Here is a 23,977-nt window from a genome sequence, read left to right as displayed (position 1 = left end):
GAGTCCAACCCCCTGCTCAATGGAGGAATCCACCCTAAAGCATCCCTGACAGATGGTCGCCCAGCTGCCTCTTGAAGGCCTCTAGTGTGGGAGAGCCCACAACCTCCCTAGGTAACTGGTTCCATTGTCGTACTGCTCTAACAGTCAGGAAGTTTTTCCTGATGTCCAGCCGGAATCTGGCTTCCTTTAACTTGAGCCCGTTATTCCGTGTCCTGCGCTCTGGGAGGATCGAGAAGAGATCCTGGCCCTCCTCTGTGTGACAACCTTTCAAGTCTTTGAAGAGTGCTCTCATGTCTCCCCTCAGTCTTCTCTTCTCCGGGCTAAACAGGCCCAGTTCTTTCAGTCTCTCCTCATAGGGCTTTGTTTAAATGTTTTCAGACCCGACTTTGCCCATGTGCACCAGTTACTGGGTGCTGCTGCACTTCTGTCCAACTTGTGGCTTTCCCATTGGGGCAGTTGGTTGGCCGCTGTGTGAACAGGATACTGGACTAGGTAGGCCCTTGGTCTGATCCAGCTTTAGGGCTCTACTTATGTTCTTTCGTTTCCTGCGATAGGACATCTCCAACAGGGTATTATTATTATTATTTATTTATATAGCACCATCAGTGTACATGTACATGGGTAAAATGGAGCTGCCCACTCAAACCGGAAAAGAAGGATCGTATGTGACTCTACCTTGTCTATCTCTGTAGCCCCGCGTGGCTCTCTGCTCTATTCTAATTGGTTCCCTTCCACCGCGTAGGCGGGGTTGCGCTGTGATAACCCGCCTTATAGAAAACCTGCGGCTTTTCATTTGACGTCATCATCAAGGACTCTCTCTGCGATTGGCGGCACGGAGAGAACGCTTTCGATTCGTCCTCACCCTCCTCCCACCTTGTACTTGGGCGGGGATGAACGTTTCCACACTGCAAAGGGGAGGAGCTGTGAGCTCCGGTGTTTGATTGGTCGCCTGAAATCGAGGCTTTCGTTCCATTGGGCAGTTTTGCTGCCGGTTATTTCCATGAGCTCGAGGGCAGCCAGGAAGGCGGGGCACGCGCCGGGCTGCTCTCTTCTTATTGGCGGCTCCTGCTTTTGGCGGGAAGGCGCGAACCTCTCGCTAGCGGGCGCCTCCTGAGGGAAAGTGGGCGGGGCTGGCTTAGTTTCCTCGCGCGCGCCGTTGGGTTGTTATTCCACGACGGAGGGCGGGAAGGGTCATTCCGCCACCCGGCATTGAGGCGATAACAGGGAGAGACGGACGCTGCCTCCCTCCGTCATGGAGTCCGGTCAGGCTGCCCCACCGCGGGGCCCTCAGCACCGCCGCCGCCTCCTCCTTCTCCACGACCCACCGCCGCGTTTACCTCCGCAAGCGCCGGGACTCGCCAGCCCCGGCGACCGCCGGAGGAGCCTGGGCTGTGGCTGGTAAGCAGGGCGGCCTCCGCCTCCTTCGGCCTCTCCGCGCTCGCCCTCAGGACACGCGGCCCCCTTCCCTTCCCCTCCCCTCCACACGCTCATTCATCCTCCCATCCACCTCGCTTCCTCAGCCAGAGCAGGGTTTGGTAGGCTTCCGTGTTGGACTACAACTCCCAGCATGCCTCAGGCAACATGGCTAGCTGGGGCATGCTGGGAAATGTAGTCAACGCATCTGGAAAATACTGCGTTGGGGGAAAGGCTTGAAAAAGGGAAGTAAATTTCTCTCCCCTCCCCCACACACCTTCCTACAATCTACACCCCACCCCCATGCCTGTCTTCCTGATTATACTGGAAATGGTAATACTTGCAATTATTGGGGGAGCGGGAATAGTGGGGTGTAGACGTCCCCCCTCCCCCCCATGTATATGCTGCTACGTGTTCAATATCCCTCTCCCCCATCTCTGAGTTAGAAGGTTCCACTTTAATTTTATTTTTTGTAAAGCGCCCAGAGAGCTTTGGCTATGGGGCGGTATATAAATGCAATAAATAAATAAATAAACTTCCTAAACGTGTTAGATGTACTCGGAAAAAGATAATACCATAGTAGGTTAGGCTTTAGGAAATGGAGTAGGTGGCTGCTAGAGATGTGAAGGCCTGGGGGAAAAACCGGAAGAATTCGGAAAAACTGTTTTTTTCCTGTTTTTTTTCCCGAAGCTTTTTTTGGTGTGTGTTTTTTTTAACCGAAAAAAGAAGGAAAATGGATTATGGGGTGTTTTATTTTAGCATGAAGAATAAAATGTTTAAGACAAGGTGTTCACATATTTACTTCTCCAAATAATTTTTAAAAGCTATATGTATAGTATCAGATTATTACAATTTCTGCGCAACAAGGAGGAGCAAGTCCTAGGTTGCAAATTGAGACTACAACTCAAAAGCAAGAGCAGGATGCATTTCTGCCTCTAGGGGGCAGCACTGCCACTGAAGCAGAGACTGGAACTGGTAGCTCAGGAAATGAGTCTGATTAAATTTCATGCATATTCATTGAATCTTGGTCCCCCCTTTTTTCTCAGTTCTTTTTATGGGAATGGGGGCTTTATGTCCGCTTGACACTGTAGAGGAATAGTGGAGACATAAAAAGACATTCTTCGTTATTAATGTTGATGTTTTCCTCTGGTGTTGTTTTTTTAAATTATTTTTTGCCTGCTCCTCATAAACTGGCAAAACCAAAGAAGTTCCTTACAGTTCAGGTGTTCCTAACAATTCAGGAGCTTGTAGCTCCATTTGTTACCAAAAAGGTAAAAAAAAGAAAAGTAAGTTCAGTTTGTAATAATTGTTTGAATACACTGTATTTTTAATATACAAATGTAATAATTTTATGCCAAACCAACTTGGACATAATTACATTTTATGTTCCTAAAGTGACTTTCATTCTGTAAAAAGTGCTAATATTGCATTCAATTTTTCTGAAAATTTCTGTTGTTTCCCCCCCCTCCCCGGTAAAAAACTTTTTTCCCCACGGTTTCAAAATTTCCAGACATTTTCCATCTCTAGTGGGTGCATTTGTGGGAAGGACAAGAATGTTTTGTATTTAGAGCGTGCCCTCCTTCTGTTTTCACTAAGCACAGTCTGCATGTGAGTCGGTGCATGGCCCGGTTCGGTTTGTGATTGGGGAGCAAGCAAGTATATCAGGGAGAGAGTTACAGAGTCCAGTTCTAGGGAAGTCCCGGGAGGACGCAGCAGCAAAGAAATCTGTAGCCAATCCTAAGACTACAAGAGAGGGAACTTGAGGCTCTTTAGATGTGAGACTCTTGACTCCTATCATCCTTAGCCCGGAATGATGGGAGTTGCTGTCCTACAACATCTCAAGGGTCACAGGTTCCCCAACCCCTGATCATAAGAACGTAAGAAGAGCCGTGGTGGAGCAGACCAAGAGTCCATGTAGTCAAGCATTCTGTTCACCCAGTGGCCAACCAGCTACTCATGGGGAACCCTCAAGCAAGAGGTGACTGCAGCAGTACGCTCCTGCCCATGTTCGCCAGCCACTGGCATATATGGGCATACTGCAACTGATACTGGAGGTAGCAAAGAGCCATCAGGACTAGTAGCCATTGATAATCCTTATCCTCCTAGAATCATAGAAAAACATGACTCTAGTGAAACATGAAGGCCTCTAGTGTGGGAGAGCCCACAACCTCCCTAGGTAACTGATTCCATTGTCGTACTGCTCTAACAGTCAGGAAGTTTTTCCTGATGTCCAGCTGGAATCTGGCTTCCTGTAACTTGAGCCTGTTATTCTGTGTCCTGCACTCTGGGAGGATCGACTCATTTGAATTTGACTAACCCCCTTTTAAAGCAATCCAAACAAATTGGGGACTAGGTTATGGTAGTGGAGAGAGTATTGAACTTTGTGACCGGGGGTGGGGGGGATTGAAGTCAAATACTACTTAACAAAGTTGGTTCACAGATTCAGCTGCAAGTCATCAAGTGCTGAGATCCGGGTGATATGCTTGAACCATCCCTAAAGTTCTGTCTGTGGTGCTTGAATAAGCTTAAGCTTCTTCTGACACATTTTATATTCCCAAACATTCATCAACTATTTTCATACTGCTATATATTTGTATGTGATTTGGCAAGTGTAAATAAAACCTGATGTAACCATGTAAGTAGATGTTTGGGATTTTCCCCTACAGCATCCTTGTAAACTCACTGGTCAGTCACATTTTTAACATTCCTTCCAGATGGAGGTTAGTTTATTAAAAGATGGAGCCCCTGTCCAAGGCTGGGTGCTGTCTGGAATGTGGAAACACCTGTACAGCTCTTGCCTATGCCAAGTACTGCTGAGCAGTAACTATCTTTGTACATTTCAGGGTGGTGCTATTCTCTCTGGACCTGTGCACTAACTTGCCATGAGCAGTATGTGTCTTTAGGGCATTTAATTTACATCATACGCTATTTGATTGCTGTAGGAAGGATTCTTGTTTACAGTGTTCTGTGGGATAACGTTAGCATTTCTAAATCTTTACAGTTCAAATGAAAATTGTATGCAAACATTAGAAGCAAGGAATGTCAATATGCAAAGGACCTCGTCTTCTGATTCTACAGATTCAGGTTTGTATCTTTTCATCCATAACCCAAAACCTCTTAGGCTTATTTCCATGTTAAATTTCAGTACAGTTTGAGTTGGGAATCCGCTAATCCATATGTCAGCTGTGCCAGGAACTCACTAGGTGGGTTCAGATGTCATGTTCCTAATCCTCCAAATGATTTGGAGCACTGGAAACATACTGCATTTGCAGTCTAATTCCCTTCTTGATTTCCCTGTTTGATTAGGCACGGGTTTGTTATTATACCTGAACTGGGCAAACCCCTGCAAACCAGAATTGGAAATCCAGTTAAAACCATAAATTCAGATTCTGTTTTGAAAGCAAGCTGAAGTTGGTCCAGTTGAAGTATAATCACAAACTATGGTTTGATCAAATTGAGAGGAGGGGCACGCAAGCCCACGTCCAAACCATAGATGCTGTTACATGTGAACAGAACCACTGGGTTGTCATTGGTAAACTTCAGTGTTTTAGCTCCTGTTTGCATTATGGAGATCGTACTGATACACACACACACACACTTAACATACACACACACACACACACACATTTATACGTGTAGCTTATGTATTATGTGACTGTTATAATTTCTCATCTGCAGGCTGCTGTATGGATTCTCCTACCCTTCTTGGCATGAAAGACCTTGATGAAACGTATGTACAAAATACACTGTTTTGCTTCACATGGTGTGTAAATTGCTTGTGGGGCATTCCAAAGGACTCAGGCTGAAGAGCTAAATAGAAAATATATTTGGAAAGTGTGTTTGTGAGAGTATTGACTGTATCCAGAGGATTTCAGGGTCTCAATACTTCAAATTTGCCTGAATGCTGTAAAATTACTTCCGTTGTGGATCTTCTGTTGGCGCTTCCTAGGTGATGATAGTCACAGTCACACAATAGGCCTCCCTCAGCATTCCTGACACCCTGGTTATGGGAATAAGTCTTTCTTGCACTGTTATACTTACCCTAACTTCCCTATGCAAATGCAGCACGTTGTTCCGCCAGACACTGCCCGACATTCTATGCTCCAAGAGAGAGGAAAACTTAAATGTTCTGTCTTGCCCTTCTTGGTAAATCCAGGCTGCTCCTATGGGCTTCTTTTTTTAGGCCTATAGTGACTTGTCAGAATGAACTCGTGTATATTATCGTAGGTATGTGACATACTGATAAAAATGTCCTTATTGATAATGTTAATAACATTAGTTTTAAGTCGAAAGTCATCTTTAAAAGTGATACTCCGGACAGAATTGTTTTGGTATAAAGTCTAGCAGGGTTAGAAGCTTACTAGTTAAGTGCTGAGGTTTTCATTGTAAACGGAGAGGCGCTGTTTGTAAACATCCATGTCCCTGAACAGTTGGTCCCTGCACATTTGTGCTCTGAGCACTTTGCGCCAAGTTTGAATCCAGGTAAATGTCCTGCCTAATCCTGGAGAGTTCACAAATGTCAACTCTAGTGTTCAAAACCTTTGAATAGCCCTGGCTGGAAGATGCTGGACTGCTTCAGACCTAGGCTGCATTGTGAGACTTCCTTCCTTCCCTACCTGCCTACTTGCAACTTCCTTGCTTGCACTGCTGCCTGTGCCCAAGCTTGGTAGACTGAGGTACAACTTTGCCAAGGCATGGGAGAGGGACATGTGTGCACACCCATGCTTGAAACTTAACACTTATTAGCTTCGGCTATTGGGCGGTATAGAAAGTGCTTGAACACTGCTGGCACTGTTGAAGTATACCATGGGATTTTATTTTAGGTGAAATCGTAGAATCAAGTTAATGGTGAAATATTGCCACTACCAAATATGTTCTGTCAGTTTGTGAAGGTATTTTATGGGTAATATATATCTGTCTGGTGGTAGTGTTGGAACTGACTCTTGTTGAAAGGCGTGAGGAAACAAGTGTTTCTAGCTGAAGATGTATAGATGATATTAGAATGTGAGAATGCAGAGAAAAAGATTAAAATATAGGGAATCAGACTTTGAAGTATTTCTCCACTAGATAAGCGACGTAGTTTTGTGGAAGCAGCTCCCTATCCTCACATGAAAAACAATTTTTATAGTGCCATAATTAATAAGGTGTTCTGGGATGTTAGCTTTTTGTGGCTGATCCATTTTTTTGTTCTGTTTTGCTTTTTGTTTTTGTAATCGGGATTTTATTAGCCCTCCAAATTAGAACATCTCAATTTTTAATTAGGATGTTGGTTGTGACTATATAAGTCTACAAGTGCCTTCAGTTTGGTATCTGTAACCCTGGTCTTTGTCCTTTCATTAGCAAAAAGACAAAGGTTCCTGCCAGGATGGGGCCTTCTCAGTGGAGGCTCCCTAGTAAGTTAACTCATAGAATCATAGAATAGCAGAGTTGGAAGGGGCCTACAAGGCCATCGAGTCCAACCCCCTGCTCAGGGGCCCTCTCTTCCCATCTTTAGATGGCCTTTGAAAACGTTAGTATCCTGTATGGGGGTTTGAGTATTTCTTATGCTGCTAGATCTTGTTTTTAGTTTAATTGTGATTTTATTTTTGTTCTTTGTGCTACCTTGTTGCGGGGGAGATATTTCTTTTAGACCTGGAAAAAGTGCAGAAAAGGGCGACTGAAGTGATTATGGGGCTGGAGCATCTCCCCTATGAGGGAAGGTTACATCAACTGGGATTGTTTAGCTTGGAGAAGAGGAGGCTAAGGGGAGACATGATAGAGGTGTACAAAATTGTGCATGATATGGAGAATGTGGACGGGGAGACATTTTTCTCCCTCTCTCAAAATACTAGAACCCGGGGTTATCCTATGAAACTGATTGGTGGGAGATCCAGGACAAATAAAAGGAAGGACTTCTTCACACAGCACATAGTTAAGCTATGGAACTCACTACCACAGGATGTGGTGGTGGCCATCAATCTGGATGGCTTTAAAAGGGGGTTGGATAAGTTCCTGGAAGCAAAGGCTATCCATGGCTGCTATCCTTGATTGTTGGTGCTATCTCCAGTATTCGAGGCAATAAGCCTATGTGCACCAGTTGCTGGGGAACATGGGTGGGAGGGTGCTGCTGCACCATGTCCTGCTTGTTCATCCCTGGCCGATGGCTGGTTGGCCCCTGTGTGAACAGAGTGCTGGACTAGGTGGACCTTTGGTCTGATCCAGCATCAGGGCCCTTCTTAGGTTCTTAAGGTTTTATAAGGGTAACTGTAATGCAGTAACATTATAATACAGGCAGCTGAGATGCAGGAGAGAATTTGTATGGGGTTTAACTTGCTGAAGCATAAGTGTGCGTGAGCTGAACTTACAAACTGCTTCCTTGCCGTCTAGTAGTCAACTCTTTCCTTCCAGCTTCCAGAAAAGTACTCTCAAATCTGCCTGGCTTTTCAAGTGAATTGACTTGGGTGCCTGGGGCATGCTGGGAGATGTAGACCTTTTTCCTGTCGAAGCATGCGTAGGATTGCGCCTTTAACCTTCGTTCAAATTATCTGGGTGGTGATTAGAGCTGACAATTACATCTAGAGAAGTTAGACCCAGCTAATTTGATCATGTATTCTTGTCAGTATAATTTTAGCTTAGATGTAGAAATTCAACCTGAATTCATTTTAAGGTGTATGTGTGTGTGTCTGTTCTCCTTGCAGTTTTCGGGTGCCCATGCGAAGAATGCATTCCCTCCCGGTAAGTTAAGCTTGGGAAGGAGAGTCCTCTTTGGCAATATTGAGCTCTGCTTTCTCAGTTGCTTTTTAATGTGAGGCAGACATGTCAGACTGCATAAGCCTCATATCTATGGCTTGAAAAATGTTACAGTGTAGGCGCTGGGAAATTTTGGTGTTGGCATCTAGGATGTGAAATTCTTACAGTCCTCTGCATGGGTGGTTCCTATAATTGGTGCTTGTTTCCAGAAACCCTTGGCTTTGGCCTAGGAACCTGTGATATATGCCTGAGCTGGGCCAGACAGATACTCCCAGTGGGATCTGCAACGTAATGGTGTTACTTTCAGAGGCCTTCTATCCGTTTTGCACACTTAATAAAATTGCTTCACGCCAGAACGTACGGTTTTCTCTAAGCATCTATGCATAAAAGAGTGGCTAAAATTTATTTTATGTTCTCCTAATTAAATTGGGTTCCTAGTGTTCTGTTAGGTTGTTCCCTGAGACAAAATGGAGGCACATGAATTTGACTCCTGTTTGCTTTTCTCAACTTTGCAGCACAACCTTCTGGGATGCAGTCCTGCTCTGAAGAGGAGCCACTCAGATTTGCTAGGTTGTGACGTCTTCCACGCGTGTGGCCCCGAGGAAAACAAAGAGAATGTGAGTTTCTTTGTATTCCTAAATGGGGAGATTGTCATAGTTATGCCCCAAGTGCTTGAAACAGTTTGGAGAAACACCACAGTAGTTCATACGTAGAAGGATATTTTTTTTAACACTACAGAATGTGATAGGATTATGCAGAGTTTATTTATTATGTTTTAATCTAATGGTTTCTCATTTATTTAGATGCTATTGCAGGCAATGCCCCTCCTGATATTTACTTGCTGTTGTACAATGCTGAATGTGAAATACCTGGCTGCGAGTCAAGAAGTGGGCTACGCTCAGGGTTCGCTGGATACTTGCAGATATCTTCTCTATCAGAGGAGTAATTTCCAGCCAGTGGTGTGAATCCAAATGTAGTCATACTTTAAGTAGGCTCATTGAAATCAATGGGACTTAATTTAGCCGTGATTAACTTAAGTCCCGTTGATTTCAATGAAACTACTGTAAGCGACTGGATCTGCATCCATCCCAATGTTTTGGATTATGCTGGTCCCTCTCAACCATGTTGCTGTTTCTCTCCCCGTGTTGCTAATTCTGTTTCCTTACCAAAGTTTCTGGGGGGCAGCGTTTTCTCTAGTTCTTGCGTTGAACCTGATGCAGTTTGCTCCAAGGTAGCGGTAACTTTAATGTGCCTCAAAGGGTCATCTCCAGACAGGGCAGTCTTTTCACTGCATTGATATATTCATGGAGGATAAAGACTTAATGATGGTATCTGGTGCTCCACTTTAACAGATGCAGGTTTTTTACCTTCCTTTAGATATCCCACCATAAATGCATATCAGTGACGATCAGCCCTGCCTATCATAGAATCATAGAATCATAGAATAGCAGAGTTGGAAGGGGCCTACAAGGCCATCGAGTCCAACCCCCTGCTCAATGCAGGAACCCACCCTAAAGCATCCCTGACAGATGGTTGTCCAGCTGCCTCTTGAAGGCCTCCAGTGTGGGAGAGCCCACAACCTCCCTAGGTAGCTGATTCCATTGTCGCACTGCTCTAACAGTCAGGAAGTTTTTCCTGATGTCCAGCCGGAATCTGGCTTCCTTTAACTTGAGCCCGTTATTCCGTGTCCTGCACTCTGGGAGGATCGAGAAGAGATCCTGGCCCTCCTCTGTGTGACAACCTTTTAAGTATTTGAAGACTGCTATCATGTCTCCCCTCAATCTTCTCTTCTCCAGGCTAAACATGCCCAGTTCTTTCAGTCTCTCTTCATAGGGCTTTGTTTCTAGACCTCTGATCATCCTGGTTGCCCTCTTCTGAACACGCTCCAGCTTGTCTGCGTCCTTCTTGAATTGTGGAGCCCAGAACTGGACGCAATACTCTAGATGAGGCCTAACCAGGGCCCGAATAGAGAGGAACCAGTACCTCACGTGATTTGGAAGCTATACTTCTATTAATGCAGCCCAAAATAGCATTTGCCTTTCTTGCAGCCATATCGCACTGCTGGCTCATATTCAGCTTGTGATCTACAACAATTCCAAGATCTTTCTCGTTTGTAGTATTGCTGAGCCAAGTGTCCCCCATCTTGTAACTGTGCATTTGGTTTCTATTCCCTAAATGTAGAACTTGGCATTTATCCCTATTAAATTTCATTCTGTTGTTTTCAGCCCAGCACTCCAGCCTATCAAGATCACTTTGAAGTTTGTTTCTGTCTTCCAGGGTATTAGCTATCCCACCCAATTTGGTGTCATCTGCAAATTTGATCAGCGTTCCCTGCACCTCCTTGTCCAAATCATTAATAAAAATGTTGAAGAGCACTGGGCCCAGGACTGAGCCCTGCGGCACCCCACTCGTTGCCTCTCCCCAGTTTGAGAAGGTTCCATTGATAAGTACTCTTTGAGTCCGATTCTGTAGCCAACTGTGGATCCACCTAATAGTTGTTCCATCTAGCCCACTTTTAGCTAGTTTGTTAATCAGAATGTCATGTGGTACTTTGTCAAAAGCTTTGCTGAAATCAAGATATATGACGTCCACAGCATTCCCACAGTCCACAAGGGAGGTTATCCTATCAAAAAAATGAGATCAAATTAGTCTGACAGGATTTGTTCCTGACAAATCCATGTTGGCTTCTAGTAATCACTGCATTGATTTCAAGGTGTTTACAGATTGACTTCTTTATAATCTGCTCCAGAATTTTCCCAGGGATGGATGTCAGACTGACTGGTCTGTAGTTCCCAGGTTCCTCCTTTTTGCCCTTTTTGAAGATAGGGACAACGTTAGCCCTCCTCCAGTCATCCGGCACCTCACCCGTCTTCCATGATTTTGCAAAGATAATAGACAAAGGTTCTGAGAGTTCTTCCGCTAGCTCCTTCATTACTCTTGGATGCAGTTCATCGGGCCCTGGAGATTTGAACTCATTCAAAGAAATTAGGTGTTCTTTGACCATTTGTTTATCAATCTCAAACTGCAATCCTGCCCCCTCAATTTCTGCTTCACTTTTTCCAGGGGGGTCATAGACCCGCTTTTGGGAGAAGACCGAGGCAAAGTAGGAATTGAGCACTTCAGCCTTTTCTTTGTCATCTGTTATCAATTTGCCATCCTCATTAAGCAGTTGAACCACCATTTCTTTCCTCTGTCTTTTACTACTTACGTATCTGAAGAAAGCCTTTTTATTGCTTTTAGCATCCCTCGCTAATCTCAGCTCATTCACAGCTTTAGCCTTCCTGACGCCATTTCGGCACTTTTGCGCCACTTGTCTGTACTCTTCTTTTGTAGCCTGGCCTTCCTTCCACTTCCTATATGTATCCCTTTTTGTTTTCAGTTCATCAATAAGCTTTTTGTGGAGCCACATTGGTTTCCTCTGTTGTCTTCTATCTTTTCTCCTTGTTGGAATTGTTTGTAACTGTGCCTTTAAAATTTCATTTTTTAGATACTCCCACCCATCCTGCACTCCTTTTCTCATTAGGCTCCCTTGCCACGAGACCTTACTTATTATAGTTCTGAGTTTATTAAAATCAGCTTTCCTAAAATCCAGAGTACGTGTATGGCTATGCTCGACTTTTGTCTCCTTCATAATCAAGAATTCAAGTATGACGTAGTCACTTTCCCCCAGAGTTCCCGTAACTGCCACTTTATCCACTAAGTCATCCCTATTGGTCAATAACAAGTCAAGGATTGTCGATCCTCTAGTTCCTTCCACCACTTTCTGTAGGAGAAAGTTATCACCCATACATGTCAGGAATTTCTTGGAAGGGCCGCTTTTGGCAGTAATGGTCTCCCTTGATCATATATCATGTCTCTTCTGTACTCGTGAGATTATAGGAAGATTGGCTAGGAAACTTGATGAATAGGGTCGTAAAGCGTTAGAAGACTGGACATGGTGGAACAAAAATAGTGTTCAGTTTTCTTTGCAAAGATGGTAGGATACAAACTCTTTTCAGACAATGGCCCTCTGGGTTTTGAGCCCTTTCGGATTGGTAAAACGGCTGTCTTGCTCCCTTTTCCTAAGGAACCCTTTGAATTTAAGAAACCAACGAAACCAGCTTCTCGTAGCTGTCTGCGGACCTCGTCCCTTGAAGATGAAAAAGATGCTTCAGAGCAGAGGCAAAAGTCTGACACAGCATTTACGGTACATATTAAGAAAGTGTCTAGGCTTGGGATAGCTTCCCCTGTTCCAGAAGGGAGCAATGCATTGTTGTGACAACCTTATTGTGGCAGTCTTACTCATTGGGGGAGCACAAAGCTGGGGCCACCTCAGGCTTCTGAACCAGATGCCAGGTGGATTGCTTAATTATGTATGTGTAGGCTTGCAGTTCCACACCAATGCTTAATATTTAAAGCGCAACTTGGGAGAAGCGCACATTGCTCTTTTAGCTGCATGAGCAGCATCTGACAGCTATAGGAAAGCCTTGTTGCAATAACTTGGCTCCTTCAACAACTGTCTTGTCATCCAGCACCAAGTTTTGATTGTAGGAAGAGACTTTGTTTCTGCACCTTGGTTTTGCAAGCTGAGTATTGTTGGGTTTCTTTTAGGCTGGTGGGTTTTGTAGAAATCTGCAATCTCTGTAACTGTGGATTTACAGACTAGTGATTCTAGGTAAAATCCACCCAAGCCGATAGGAAGAATGCACAGTTTGCAAACTGCCTTCTCTCCTGGTCTTCATTTAGATGCATAACCATCGTCCTAAGGGAAAAGACTAACAGTATGTGACCGTTAAAACATCCTTTGCTTTAGTTTTGTAGCGGTGAAACTACTGAAAAAGATCTTGGAGGCTGCAGCCCAGCATTCCTGAGGCGGCGATCTCGAAAGGCCTCGGAAATAGAAGATGATGATGATGATGATGGGTTTTTAGAGATAATTGATGGTCAGGATGTCCATGTAAGTGGTGATGAAAACATTGTATTTAATACTTTAAAGCTTTCAGAGTTCCCGGGTAGGAGGTATGTCTCACGTACAGCCATATTATTACCTGCTTTTCCAGCAATGGATTGCAAGGCAGCTTAACTATAACCACATTTTAAGCAGTAATGCAAAGGTCTTTCCATTTGCATGGGGAAGGGAATGCCAGAGATGTGGTGCCACAGCAGAAATAGCCCATTCTTTTGTCAGTGCTATTCTTACCTCAGAAAGAGGTGGGTCTCAGAGAAGGGCTTCCAAAGTAGATCTCTGGGTGGGGAAGCAAACCTTCAGAAACCTCAGCCATCTCTGCTGCATTTTGGACCAGTGGAAATTTCTGAATGGCTTTTAAAGGCAGCCAGACATCTAAGCTATTATAACCTTGAAGTGACCATTTGGTTAACTTACCTGAAGTTACCTTGCCAAATCACTGAGGTTTCCTGAAAAGGCGTTCTTGGTTGTTGTCTGTGGGTCGAGGTTAGGCTGCACCAACAGTAAGGGACGCGCTTCCAACTGAGAACGGTCGTGAACCTACGCTAACTTTATGTTTGGTGTTCGCCAAAGACTTCTCTTTTGAAGCGAGCATTTCCTGACTGATTAATAAATTCCATCCATTCTTCTATTGATTTGTTTGCTTTTATCTTGTATATGAGCCTCGTGTGGCACAGAGTGGTAAGCGGCAGTTACTGCAGCTGAAACTCTTCGCATGGCCTGAGTTCGATCCCAGCGGAAGCTGGTTCTCAGGCAGCCGGCTCAGGTCGACTCAGCTTTCCATCCTTCTGAGGTCGGTAAAATGAGTACCCAGCTAGCTGGGGGAAAGGTAACTGCGACTGGGGAAGGCAATGGCAAACCACCCCGCCACAAAGTCTGCCAAGAAAACGTCAGCGAAAGCAGGCGTCCCTCTAAGGAGTCAGCAATGACTCAAGTCCTCGCACGAGAGGTTCCTTTCCTTTTTTCCTTTTGTATCTTGTGTTATAGTTTATTGTATGCTGCTCCAGTATGTCTTGATGTGGAGCGGTTTATAAATTCTAAAATAATTATCTGCAGCGAGGTCGTTCCTCTCCGAGAAGGACTGATGCTGTAATATCAACCAACATTGTTAAAAGGTGCTTCAAACCAAAAATTCCAGAGACGAGGCCAGATTTAAAATTGCCTCAATCCAGCCTTCCAGGGAGAATGCCAACTCCAGCTAGACAAGGTCAAGCAGACACTCCTTGTTCAAGCACCAACAACAGCATCTCAGCACTTTTACGTCTCATCCAGCCTGTTACTTGTGTCTCCCATCCCTTCAGCACATCCACAGCATCACCTGACTAAGATACAAATGATAAAATAGGTGTTGGCAGGGTACTGATGACACTTCCCAGAAAACTGCAGTAAAAAAAAAGCATGAAGGATACAATAGAGGCCCAAAGACTCCATAGCATAAATGCCAAAGAATAGAACTAGCCCCATAAAGCTGATTTTCCCCAGTTGAAACAGCTCTGTAGCTGCAGTGGTAGCAGGGGAAAAAACACCTTTTCTTCACCACCTCTGCCATCAAGTTACGGCACGCTCTGCTTCCCCATCCAGTATATCTTTATAGCACAAGAGCTAAGCACAGAAGTTCAGGCTTCTACGGCTTCCAGAGTATTTGTCAAATACCAATCTGCTGCCACCTACAATAAGCAATTAATGAAATAAAAATAATTAAAACCATTGCAGTTGCTGCCAGTAGTGGTTTTCGTGTGCTGTTCCTGATATTGAGGATTATTTCCTTCAGAATGATGAAGAAATGCCCTCTGATGTGGCAAGCCTTTGGACGGCTCCTCTAGTTATGAAGAAAGGAGAGGGTACCCATGTAAGTTGGTCATCTTACTCTTATGGAACTTGATTACATTTAAAACAAAACGTTTCATTGCTTCCGGTACAGGATAGAGCGTATTTTTGTGCCAAGCATAGTAGCGTTTAAGGGGTGTTGGCTTTTGGGGCTGCTTTGACTGATTGTGTTGGGCATACAGGCTCTGGTCTAAGACTTCTGCATTTAACTCTAAACTGTCAAAGCCTATTCAACTTTTATTTGCCTGTATCCTTGGAGCTCAGGTTTCTTTGTTGAAGTGTGCAATTGATTGTCTCAGCCAAGTTGTAAGGAGATGATGATCATAGAATAGCAGAGTTGGAAGGGGCCTACAAGGCCATTGAGTCCAACCCCCTGCTCAATGCAGGAATCCACCCTAAAGCATCCCTGACAGAGGGTTGTCCAGCTGCCTCTTGAAGGCCTCTAGTGTGGGAGAGCCCACAACCTCCCTAGGTCATTGGTTCCATTGTCGTACTGCTCTAACAGTCAGGAAGTTTTTCCTGATGTCCAGCTGGAATCTGGCTTCCTTTGACTTGAGCCTGTTATTCCTTGTCCTGCACTCTGGGAGGATCGAGAAGAGATCCTGGCCCTCCTCTGTGTGACAACCTTTTAAGTATTTGAAGAGTGTTATCATGTCTCCCCTCAGTCTTCTCTTCTCCAGGCTAAACGTGCCCAGTTCTTTCAGTCTCTCTTCATAGGGCTTTGTTTCCAGACCCCTGATCATCCTGATGATGATGATGGTTATAATATTTATTTGTATTCTGTCTTTTGGCCAATACTGGGCCTTAAGGTGGTCTTACAAAGTTTAAAATATACATTGTAAAACCTAAGAAAAGAAATGTGTAAAAAAACCCAACAACGTTTAAAATACGCAACAAAATTATAAGTCATTAACATAGATGGAGGACCAAATTACTCTCCAAAGGCCTGCTGGAACAAACAAGTTTTAGCCTGCTTCCAAAAGCCCATCAAGGAGGGAGCCAGCCTAGCTTCCCCGGGAAGAGAGTTCCAGAGCACCGGAGCAGCCACCGAGAAGGCCCTCTCCCATGTCCCCACCAAGCGCGCCTGTGAAGATGGTGGGACTGAAAGAAGGGTCTCTCCAGAAGATCTCAAAGCACGGGCAGGCTCATAAGGGAGGATACGGTCTTTCAAATAACCTGGACCCGAGCCATATAGGGCTTTATAGGTCATAACCAGCACTTTGAATTGTGTCCGGAAACGGACTGGGAGCCTGTGGAGCTGTTTTGACAGGGGAGTTGTATGTTCCCTGTAACCAACCCCGGTCAACAATCTGGCTGCAGCTCTTTGAACCAGCTGGAGTTTCTGAACACTCTTTAAAGCAGCCCCACGTAGAGCACGTTACAGTAATCCAATCGGGATGTAACTAAGGCATGTGTCACCGAGATGCAGGTTGAGCGTCCTGCCTGGAGCTGTGTTGAATCTATAGCCCGCGCAATGTGTACAGCCATTTTCATTAACTGCAGTCTGCTCAGCGTTCAGTCTCTCCAGAGGGGTTTACTCTTCTGAGCAGTGCAGTATTCTTGCTCCTGTGGTGGAGCTTGGCCATTCCTGCGCTGTTTTTAGATGGGGTGTAGAAGAAGTTGATGCTGTTGGCTGCCCAGCAATGCTGATGCCGCTTTGGCTTTCATCCAGAATAAACAGTGCAGGTTGTTGAGCCTGGAAGGCAAGCCGTACAGCATGGCCAAAGCTGTCCTGAAAAGAATGGAGAGATCCCATGAAGAGAATTCACCAGGTTTCAGCAAAAGAAGGCGAAATGTCTGTGGAGCACCTTCTGAAGAACTAACGGTTGGTGGCTGAAGAACATATTTATTCCTGCCTGCTGAATTTTCTTGTGATTATATTAGATCCGCTTCCTTCTGTCTGTCTGTGAGGCCTTTGCTAGAATCCTGGATGAGCCTCCCACCCACCCACCCTACTGGCCCAAGGGTGATGCTCCCCTATGGCTCTAAATGTTGAAGTGTAGGCTTTATAAGCTTCTTAGGTATGTGGTTTCTGGAAGGAACCAGGTTTGTACAGGGAACTGTGCTCAGTGGCTTCAGTTGGCAAAGGCTGTGTTCACATGACGCAATAAGCCATGATGGTTAACTGTTCTGAGTTAACCATGATGGCTTAGCGTGTTGTCTGAACAGTGTTTTTCATAACCATGGTGGCTACATAATCACAGACTAACCATGTGCTGAAGCATAGTTACGCGGCGATAACTAGCTTAGGGTGTCATATGAACAGGCCCCCATGGTTGACAAAGTGCTACCACAGAACTCATTGGCAAGAGCGGTCGAAAACAGTCCTGCTGCTCCTGCCAGATCTCTATGGTTAAAATGGGCGATCTCGCCTTTGGCCATTAGCAGCACTGTCATCCCTGTCCACGGAATGGGATCGTCTTGGTTTGGGAGAACACAAAAATAAATGTGCTAATGCACATGTTGACTGTAAGTATCATTGGCCTATAATGGCCGCTGCCAGCAGTCTGGGCCACTGAGGATGCTGGGATGTGTGAGGGAGTGGCCAGAGGACTGCAGGATTCTGCCTGACGGTAGGTGGTTAGGGAGTGGTTAGGCTAACCACGTTGTAGAGGGTGGTTAAATGCTCGTCTGACAGCAACACATAGTGGTTCATGTGAACCGCTATGCAGCATGGTCATCTGAGCAGGGCCAGAGAGCTCTGAGGCAGGACCTTTGACGCGGGGGTGGGCAACACTTGTTCTGTTGAAGCCTGAATTCCCTTGGAGGACTCTTGTGTCCTGGCAGTGGGTGGAGACGGAGTCCCCTCCCACTTTCTCACAAATCTCAAGAAACCTACTGAGCATATAAGCCTTGCTTCTTAGACTTTAGGAAATGCTCTTCAAACAAGTTTAATTCTTTCTCCCTTTGTTCCTGGCTGACCTTAGCGCTCGTTTCTGAATCCTTCCAGCTAGTCAACATCGTCCTTGAATGACATTTATGGATAGAATGCTTCTGTTAACAACACAATTTGAAACGAACTCTGAGTCCAGCAGTCTTATATATCTGTCTCTTCCTATTTCTTCAGAGTCTGGTTCTGGTTGGGACGCAGTCATTGTCCTCCTCCTCCTCCTCCTCCTCAGCTGAGATAGAGAGCATTTTGGACAGTGACCAAAGGGATCTTATTGGAGATTTTTCAAAGGTAATACTGATTTCCCCCCTGCCTTCTGATGTGTTGGCTTGTCTTCCATCACTGGGAGGAGGCCCTGTGTGCTTTACTCTCCTTCTGTGTTCTGCCCTGAGATTGTGCTGTTGCCTTACTCTGAGCAAGGATTCTTATATTGGTCTCTTTAGGTTTACCTTTTCCATACTGTAGATGGGAAACACCAAGATCTGAAGTATATTGACCCAGAAATGGTAAGTGGCACAGGCTACATCCCCCCAAAATCTGTAGCGAGTGTTTATAGGTAATGGGGCAGTGTACCTGGAAGTCTAATACTTGCCCTCCTCTTCTCCACAGATCGTTGCAGTTTTGAATGGCAAGTTTTCAAGGTTCATTAAGGAGTGTGTGATCATTGACTGCCGATACCCCTATGAGTTTGAAGGAGGCCATATCAAGGTAGGCAGAAGTGCTGATATTGGCGCTAGGAGTATTCTAGCGGCATCGATGTAACCCCTCTCTCAGTGCCACTGCCAAGTGTTGATGCAATGGGTGGCTTTGAGGAAGTGGCCCTTCCCAGCTGCGGTGCCTCCACCATGAAATGCACCTTCGCCTGGCATCCACCTTGTGGTGTTCTTATCGCCTTTTAACTTTTCTCAAGGTCTTTTAATGTTAAGATCTTTTTAGTGCTGTTAGTTCAGCTGCATTAATGTGTTGCTGCTGCTGCTGTTAATGGTTTCAATCATAGACTGTGGTTTTATTTTGTTCTGACCTTTGAAAAGTTTTTATAGTTAAAAAAAAGTTAACTGCCCAAAGAAAATGTGTGTTTGGGTGACACTTGCAGGGATGCAGAGAATGTTGTGTGGGAAGCCATGAAGCAGCTGTCTGCTTTCCTCTGCTTCTAGAATGCCTAATTTATTTATTACATTTATGTACCGCCTGAAGCCGAAGCTCTCCGGGCAGTTTACAAAATATTGAGGTGGAGAAGTGGGCTGCATCTTTTCAGCTGCTAACACTGAATTCTCCTGAAATCTGAAGTGAGATTGGACTGAAGAGCAGGTCTGAAAGTCACTTGTGTTTGATGCCACAAGTTATTTGGCACGCCACCCCCACCAAATGACCACTGGGACTTTCCTTCCCAGGGTGCTGTAAACCTTCACATGGAAGAAGACGTAGAGGAGTTCTTGCTGAAAAAGCCCATCATGTCATCTGGCAACCAGCGAGTCATCATCGTCTTCCACTGCGAGTTCTCATCAGAGCGGGCCCCTCGGATGTGAGTACATTTAATGCCATGCTGCTCACTTTGGCACTGGCATGGATTGGGACCTTTGGTAACCTGTGGTTTTGTGTGCAGCTGCTTAAAAATGGGTAAGCTGAGATGTAGTGTTACGTTGGCCACGTAACACTTTTTGCTGTGCTCTCATCAAAAAGATTTAACGTATTTATTGTGGCAAAAGTCTTGCTTCATTAGATGCATTGGGCTGATCCGTAAAGGAATTGGTACTGAGTGGTGTAGATGAAAGTTGAGCGGTGGTGTGAGAAGTTAACAAGACTTGGTTGGTGAAGGAATTGCTTAGTTTAAAGAAGAGGCCTTGGTGATCCAACTATTTCCTGAATGTTGTTATACAGCACTTAAACATGCTCAGTGGTGGGGTCCTCGTATTAGAAATGGCAGCGCATATAACTTACTGAACGTTGTGAGAAGTATTCTGAGCTCTCTCTCTCTCCCTGCCCCCATTACAGGTGCCGGTTTGTCAGGGAGAGAGACAGGCTTGGCAATGAGTACCCCAGTCTGCACTACCCTGAACTGTATGTCCTGAAAGGGGGCTACAAGGACTTCTTCTTAAAATGCAAGGTAAGTGTTACTTCGTTTAATTTTGCATTCCTTTTGTTTGTGCCTTGATCGCATTGGTATCCTGCCCCTCCTGAAAGTCTGGAGACAATATAGTCCTATTTTAAAATAAACTAAGTCAGGCTTGCTCACCAAAGGGGAGAGAGGGACTTGATGTAGTGGTCATGAGAGATGGAAGTGTGATCTCTTATTGCCTAGATTTCCTATAATTCTGCCCTAAATTGGACCTATACTTGCCAGGGGTTTAAACACATTTGGGCGTGAACTCTTGAGATAAAAGAGCAAAGGAAGTATCAAGTTCTTCTTCTTCTAAGAAGTGTGCAATAATAGGTAACTCTTCTGTGGCTTCCCTATCAAGCGAATGTGCCTTGTTTGGAGTGCCTAAGGAGTGCACACACACAACCTTCATTCTCAGGAGGGTCAAGGCTTGTGGGGAAAGGGAGGCGTGCCATGGTGAGCGAATTGTTGATCACAGCTAGGAGAAATGAATAACTAGGAAGATGATGCTACGGTAACCCTTCCGTAGCATCATCTTCCTAGTCATTCATTCCTCCTAGTTGGAAATTGGTGTTGACTTGATTCTGTGTACAGATTTAGTTGAACCAGTTCTTGGCTCTCCATGTCTTGTGGGCCAGAGGCATTATTGGGGAGGCTTGCAGCCCAGAAGGGATTTGGAAAGGGGAACTCCCGTGACAGAAACGGATACTAAGTAAGACCTTGGCACCCCTGAGGATCTGGGTGGAGTTTGTTTGCATAGGAGTTGTGAATTAATCACAAGGGGCCCTTGTGCAAAAAAATTGCACAAAGATTATGGGGAGACATGATAGCACTCTTCAAATACTTAAAAGGTTGTCACACAGAGGAGGGCCAGGATCTCTTCTCGATTCTCCCAGAGTGCAGGGCATGGAATAACGGGCTCAAGTTACAGGAAGCCAGATTCCAGCTGGACATCAGGAAATTTTTTATTACTGATAAAATTACTGATGAGCAGTACGACAATGGAACCAGTTACCTAGGGAGGTGGTGGACTCTCCCACACTTGAGGCCTTCAAGAGGCAGCTGGACAACCCTCTGTCAGGGATGCTGTAGGGTGGGTTCCTGCATTGAGCAGGGGGTTGGACTCGATGGCCTTGTAGGCCCCTTCCAACTCTGCTGTTCTATGATTCTATAAACCGCTGCTTTTTGTTACAGAGCTACTGTGAACCACAGAGCTATCGCCCCATGCACCATGAAGACTTCAAGGAGGACTTACGGAAATTCCGCACGAAGAGCAGGACGTGGGCAGGGGAGAAGAGCAAAAGGGAGCACTACAGCCGCCTGAAAAAGCTCTGAGAGTGGCCGGCGGGGCAGAGGGCAGCTGGATTCCGCCCAGCCTGCAAGGGGAATCTCAGGCGGCACAAGCGGTTACTTCAGCCACGTGCCTTGCAGGACTTAAGTTATTCCTCGCATGGTCTTCGCTTCACCCCCCACCGAATCTCTTCCAATGAAACAATGTGGAGCGCTGGGATTGCTGCCTTGGAAGCATGGAGGCCGAGAGTCTGCATTCTGTTCATGAATCCTGGGTTTTCCCATGTGCTTCTCAAGACAATCTTTGTAAGCAGCATACATGTGGGAAGCAGGCGAATGTAACTGCTCTGTGGAGTCTTCATTGTAAGATAGTCGTGTGGATTTTAAAATTGTGCCCTTTTTATTTTTAATACAGTCATATGAAGCTAATTTTACCCTGAGGCTGAGTTACCTGGGTTGATTCGTGGCCCTGGGGAGCCCAACCAGCAGGATGAGTCTCCAAGAGCTCACCTGTGAGCCACAGGTCTGCTTTCTCTTGCTTAGCTCATGTGCAGGAAATACTGCATATGAGTGCTTGTGATGAAGATGTGTGGACAAGTATTTCCCGGAACTGAATGGGCTTCTTGGATCAAAGTATTTACCTGCTGCCAAACAGGAATCCGCTTCAGGTTGTCAACTTGCTGTTTTTGACTCCACCTTAACTGCTTCATAAAAAAAAAAGAAACGCGGTGCTAGAAGTGGCACTTTACATAAAGGCCGCAGAGCAGGAGGTGACGCTTGAAGTGGCCTTGTGCCAAAGGTAGCGAACTGCATAATATATTCACACCATGTGTGTTCATTAAGGAGGTAGGATTGTAGCAGGCCACTAGAAGGTAAACCTGGCCTGGAGCAATCGAGGTGTGTTTTCTCCCCACCCCATCATTTCTAACCTGAGGTTTACTGAACTCCTTTAAAGAAGTTGGCTCCCTTGTGCACCTGCTTCAGGGAGGAAGGGTTACAAAGGCCAGTATTTCCCTTCCTCTTAAATGACTGAACGCTAAGGATGGAGCTACCCAAGTGCTTTCTAAGGAGGGCATGGCCAAAGCGAGGTGCTACGGTAAGCTTGTTGAAGTTGCTGTTTGGCTTTTATCCCCGTGGCTAAATGCTGGTGGTAGAAAGGGCTGGAGTAGTTCTAATCCTGGCAGATACGTCAGCTCAAGTATATGTGTTCATATTTACATGTAACACTGAAAAAAAATGGGTTCACAAGCTTCAGCAAAGACTGCCCACCCCCACCCCCCCATACTCTCATAAGAAACCAGTTGTGGGCTTCATCTTATTACCTTGTTAATGTACTTCCACACAGCATTCCAGCCACATGACCATAGCTACACTTGCTTTGTTGTGGATGTTAAATTGTTCAAGCTCCTGTCACACCTCTGACTGCCTCTGTTTAGAGCCCACCAAGACTGCTGGCAAGAGCATCTTTTTCTAGCGGAAGCCCTTGCTTCGGGGCGTTAATCATAGAGCCAGACGCCAGAGTGTCTGCTCCAACCCTGGCAAGGGTTGGCGGTGGCAGCAACGAAGAAGGAAGAAAAATAGTGCCAGGAAAAGTGAGTGGAGGCAAAGGTGAAATGCCGTGTCCTTCGGTCACTTGGGGGCTGTGGCAACTATCATGGGAAGGGTGGGAGGGGAAGCAGAAATTTAAGAGGCAGCGAAGAGGTGAAAAAGAAACCTGGGTGGTTGCTGCAAGGGTGTGTCTTGTGCTCCCCCTCCTCCTCCTCCTCCTCCTCCTCCCTCATGATATGAGAAAACGGGGGCAGAAGCCACATTTTGTACCATGGGAAGGGTGGGGGAGCCTGGGAAAACAGTAGGTCTACAAAGTGGTGCCAAATGAAAGCTTTGCACTGAGGCAGCTCAGAAACCCCCATCTAGCAGTGGTCCCTTGGGGGGCTGCAGGCAAGCTGTGGCTTGACCACCCCTGAATTAGGCCATGCTATTACTTGGCCTCTGCGCAAGTGTTCAGTGTTCCCCATCCCCCTGCAACTCAAGCGTAACTCATACAATGCACTTGAGTGCAAGGCGGCCTCCCATCCAGCAGTTGGAAGGATGTGGTCCTCAAACTGGTGAGTGCTTAAACCGGCTGAATTACTGTCACAAACGCCCAGGCTTTCCTCCATTCTTTGAAAGGCACCAGCTGTCTGCCAGGACATTCTACAGTTTCCTTGCTGCCTTCCTGAGAACATTCTCAAAAGTGCTTATTCCATCTCCTGAAAGCCCACTTCCTGATATTGAGATGCATGTATTGTTTGTTCCAAGTGGCCATTTGTCTTTTTAATTTGACATTTGCACATAATCTCATTCAAGCTGAGGGCAAATAATGTGCTTTTAATATAAATGCTTTTTAGGGTGAGGGGGGAAATTAAATGATATTAAGGCTCCTGCAAGGAATCTTGCTGAAATTATCTGCTTCTGTGGCCTCAGGAAATAAATTGCCCAATATGTTCTTTTGCCTTTGTCTGCGATTGCTCAAAGACTCCAACATCCAGGTATGAAAATCATGTCATTTTAAAACCTTTTGATACGTCCAGGCAAAAGTTGCACAACATTGAAGTGCGCCATCGCTTGGGACTCGTCTGGAGTTAACGTTGAAAGCTCTTGTTATCTTGCTATTTTCACAAGTCTGAGAACCAGCACCTTGTTTCTTCCTGAAGTGAAAGATTGGGTTCCCTTCTAGAATGTAGCTTCAGTTGAGCAACTTGAGAAAATCCCTTTATTCTGATTTGCACGTGGATGGGTAAAATAG

General features: G+C 45.5%; 1 protein-coding gene across 1 annotated transcript; it reads left to right on the top strand.

Annotated features, from left to right (window-relative positions):
* Window positions 1-1,250: 1,250 nt before the first annotated feature.
* Window positions 1,251-23,677, top strand: CDC25A (cell division cycle 25A). The gene is made up of 15 exons (XM_063122079.1): window positions 1,251-1,398; window positions 4,415-4,497; window positions 5,092-5,143; window positions 8,091-8,127; window positions 8,658-8,759; window positions 12,209-12,328; window positions 12,935-13,078; window positions 14,859-14,936; window positions 16,587-16,739; window positions 17,982-18,095; window positions 18,248-18,310; window positions 18,414-18,512; window positions 19,196-19,326; window positions 19,797-19,908; window positions 21,097-23,677. The coding sequence occupies exons 1-15, from the start codon at window positions 1,253-1,255 to the stop codon at window positions 21,235-21,237; spliced, it is 1,575 nt and encodes a 524-aa protein (XP_062978149.1). The 5' UTR covers window positions 1,251-1,252; the 3' UTR covers window positions 21,238-23,677.
* The last annotated feature ends 300 nt before the right edge of the window (window positions 23,678-23,977 follow it).

The sequence above is a fragment of the Elgaria multicarinata genome, chromosome 1 (assembly GCF_023053635.1).
Source record: "Elgaria multicarinata webbii isolate HBS135686 ecotype San Diego chromosome 1, rElgMul1.1.pri, whole genome shotgun sequence".
Classification (NCBI taxonomy): domain Eukaryota; kingdom Metazoa; phylum Chordata; class Lepidosauria; order Squamata; family Anguidae; genus Elgaria; species Elgaria multicarinata.
This window is presented reverse-complemented; position numbering and strand designations above follow the sequence as displayed.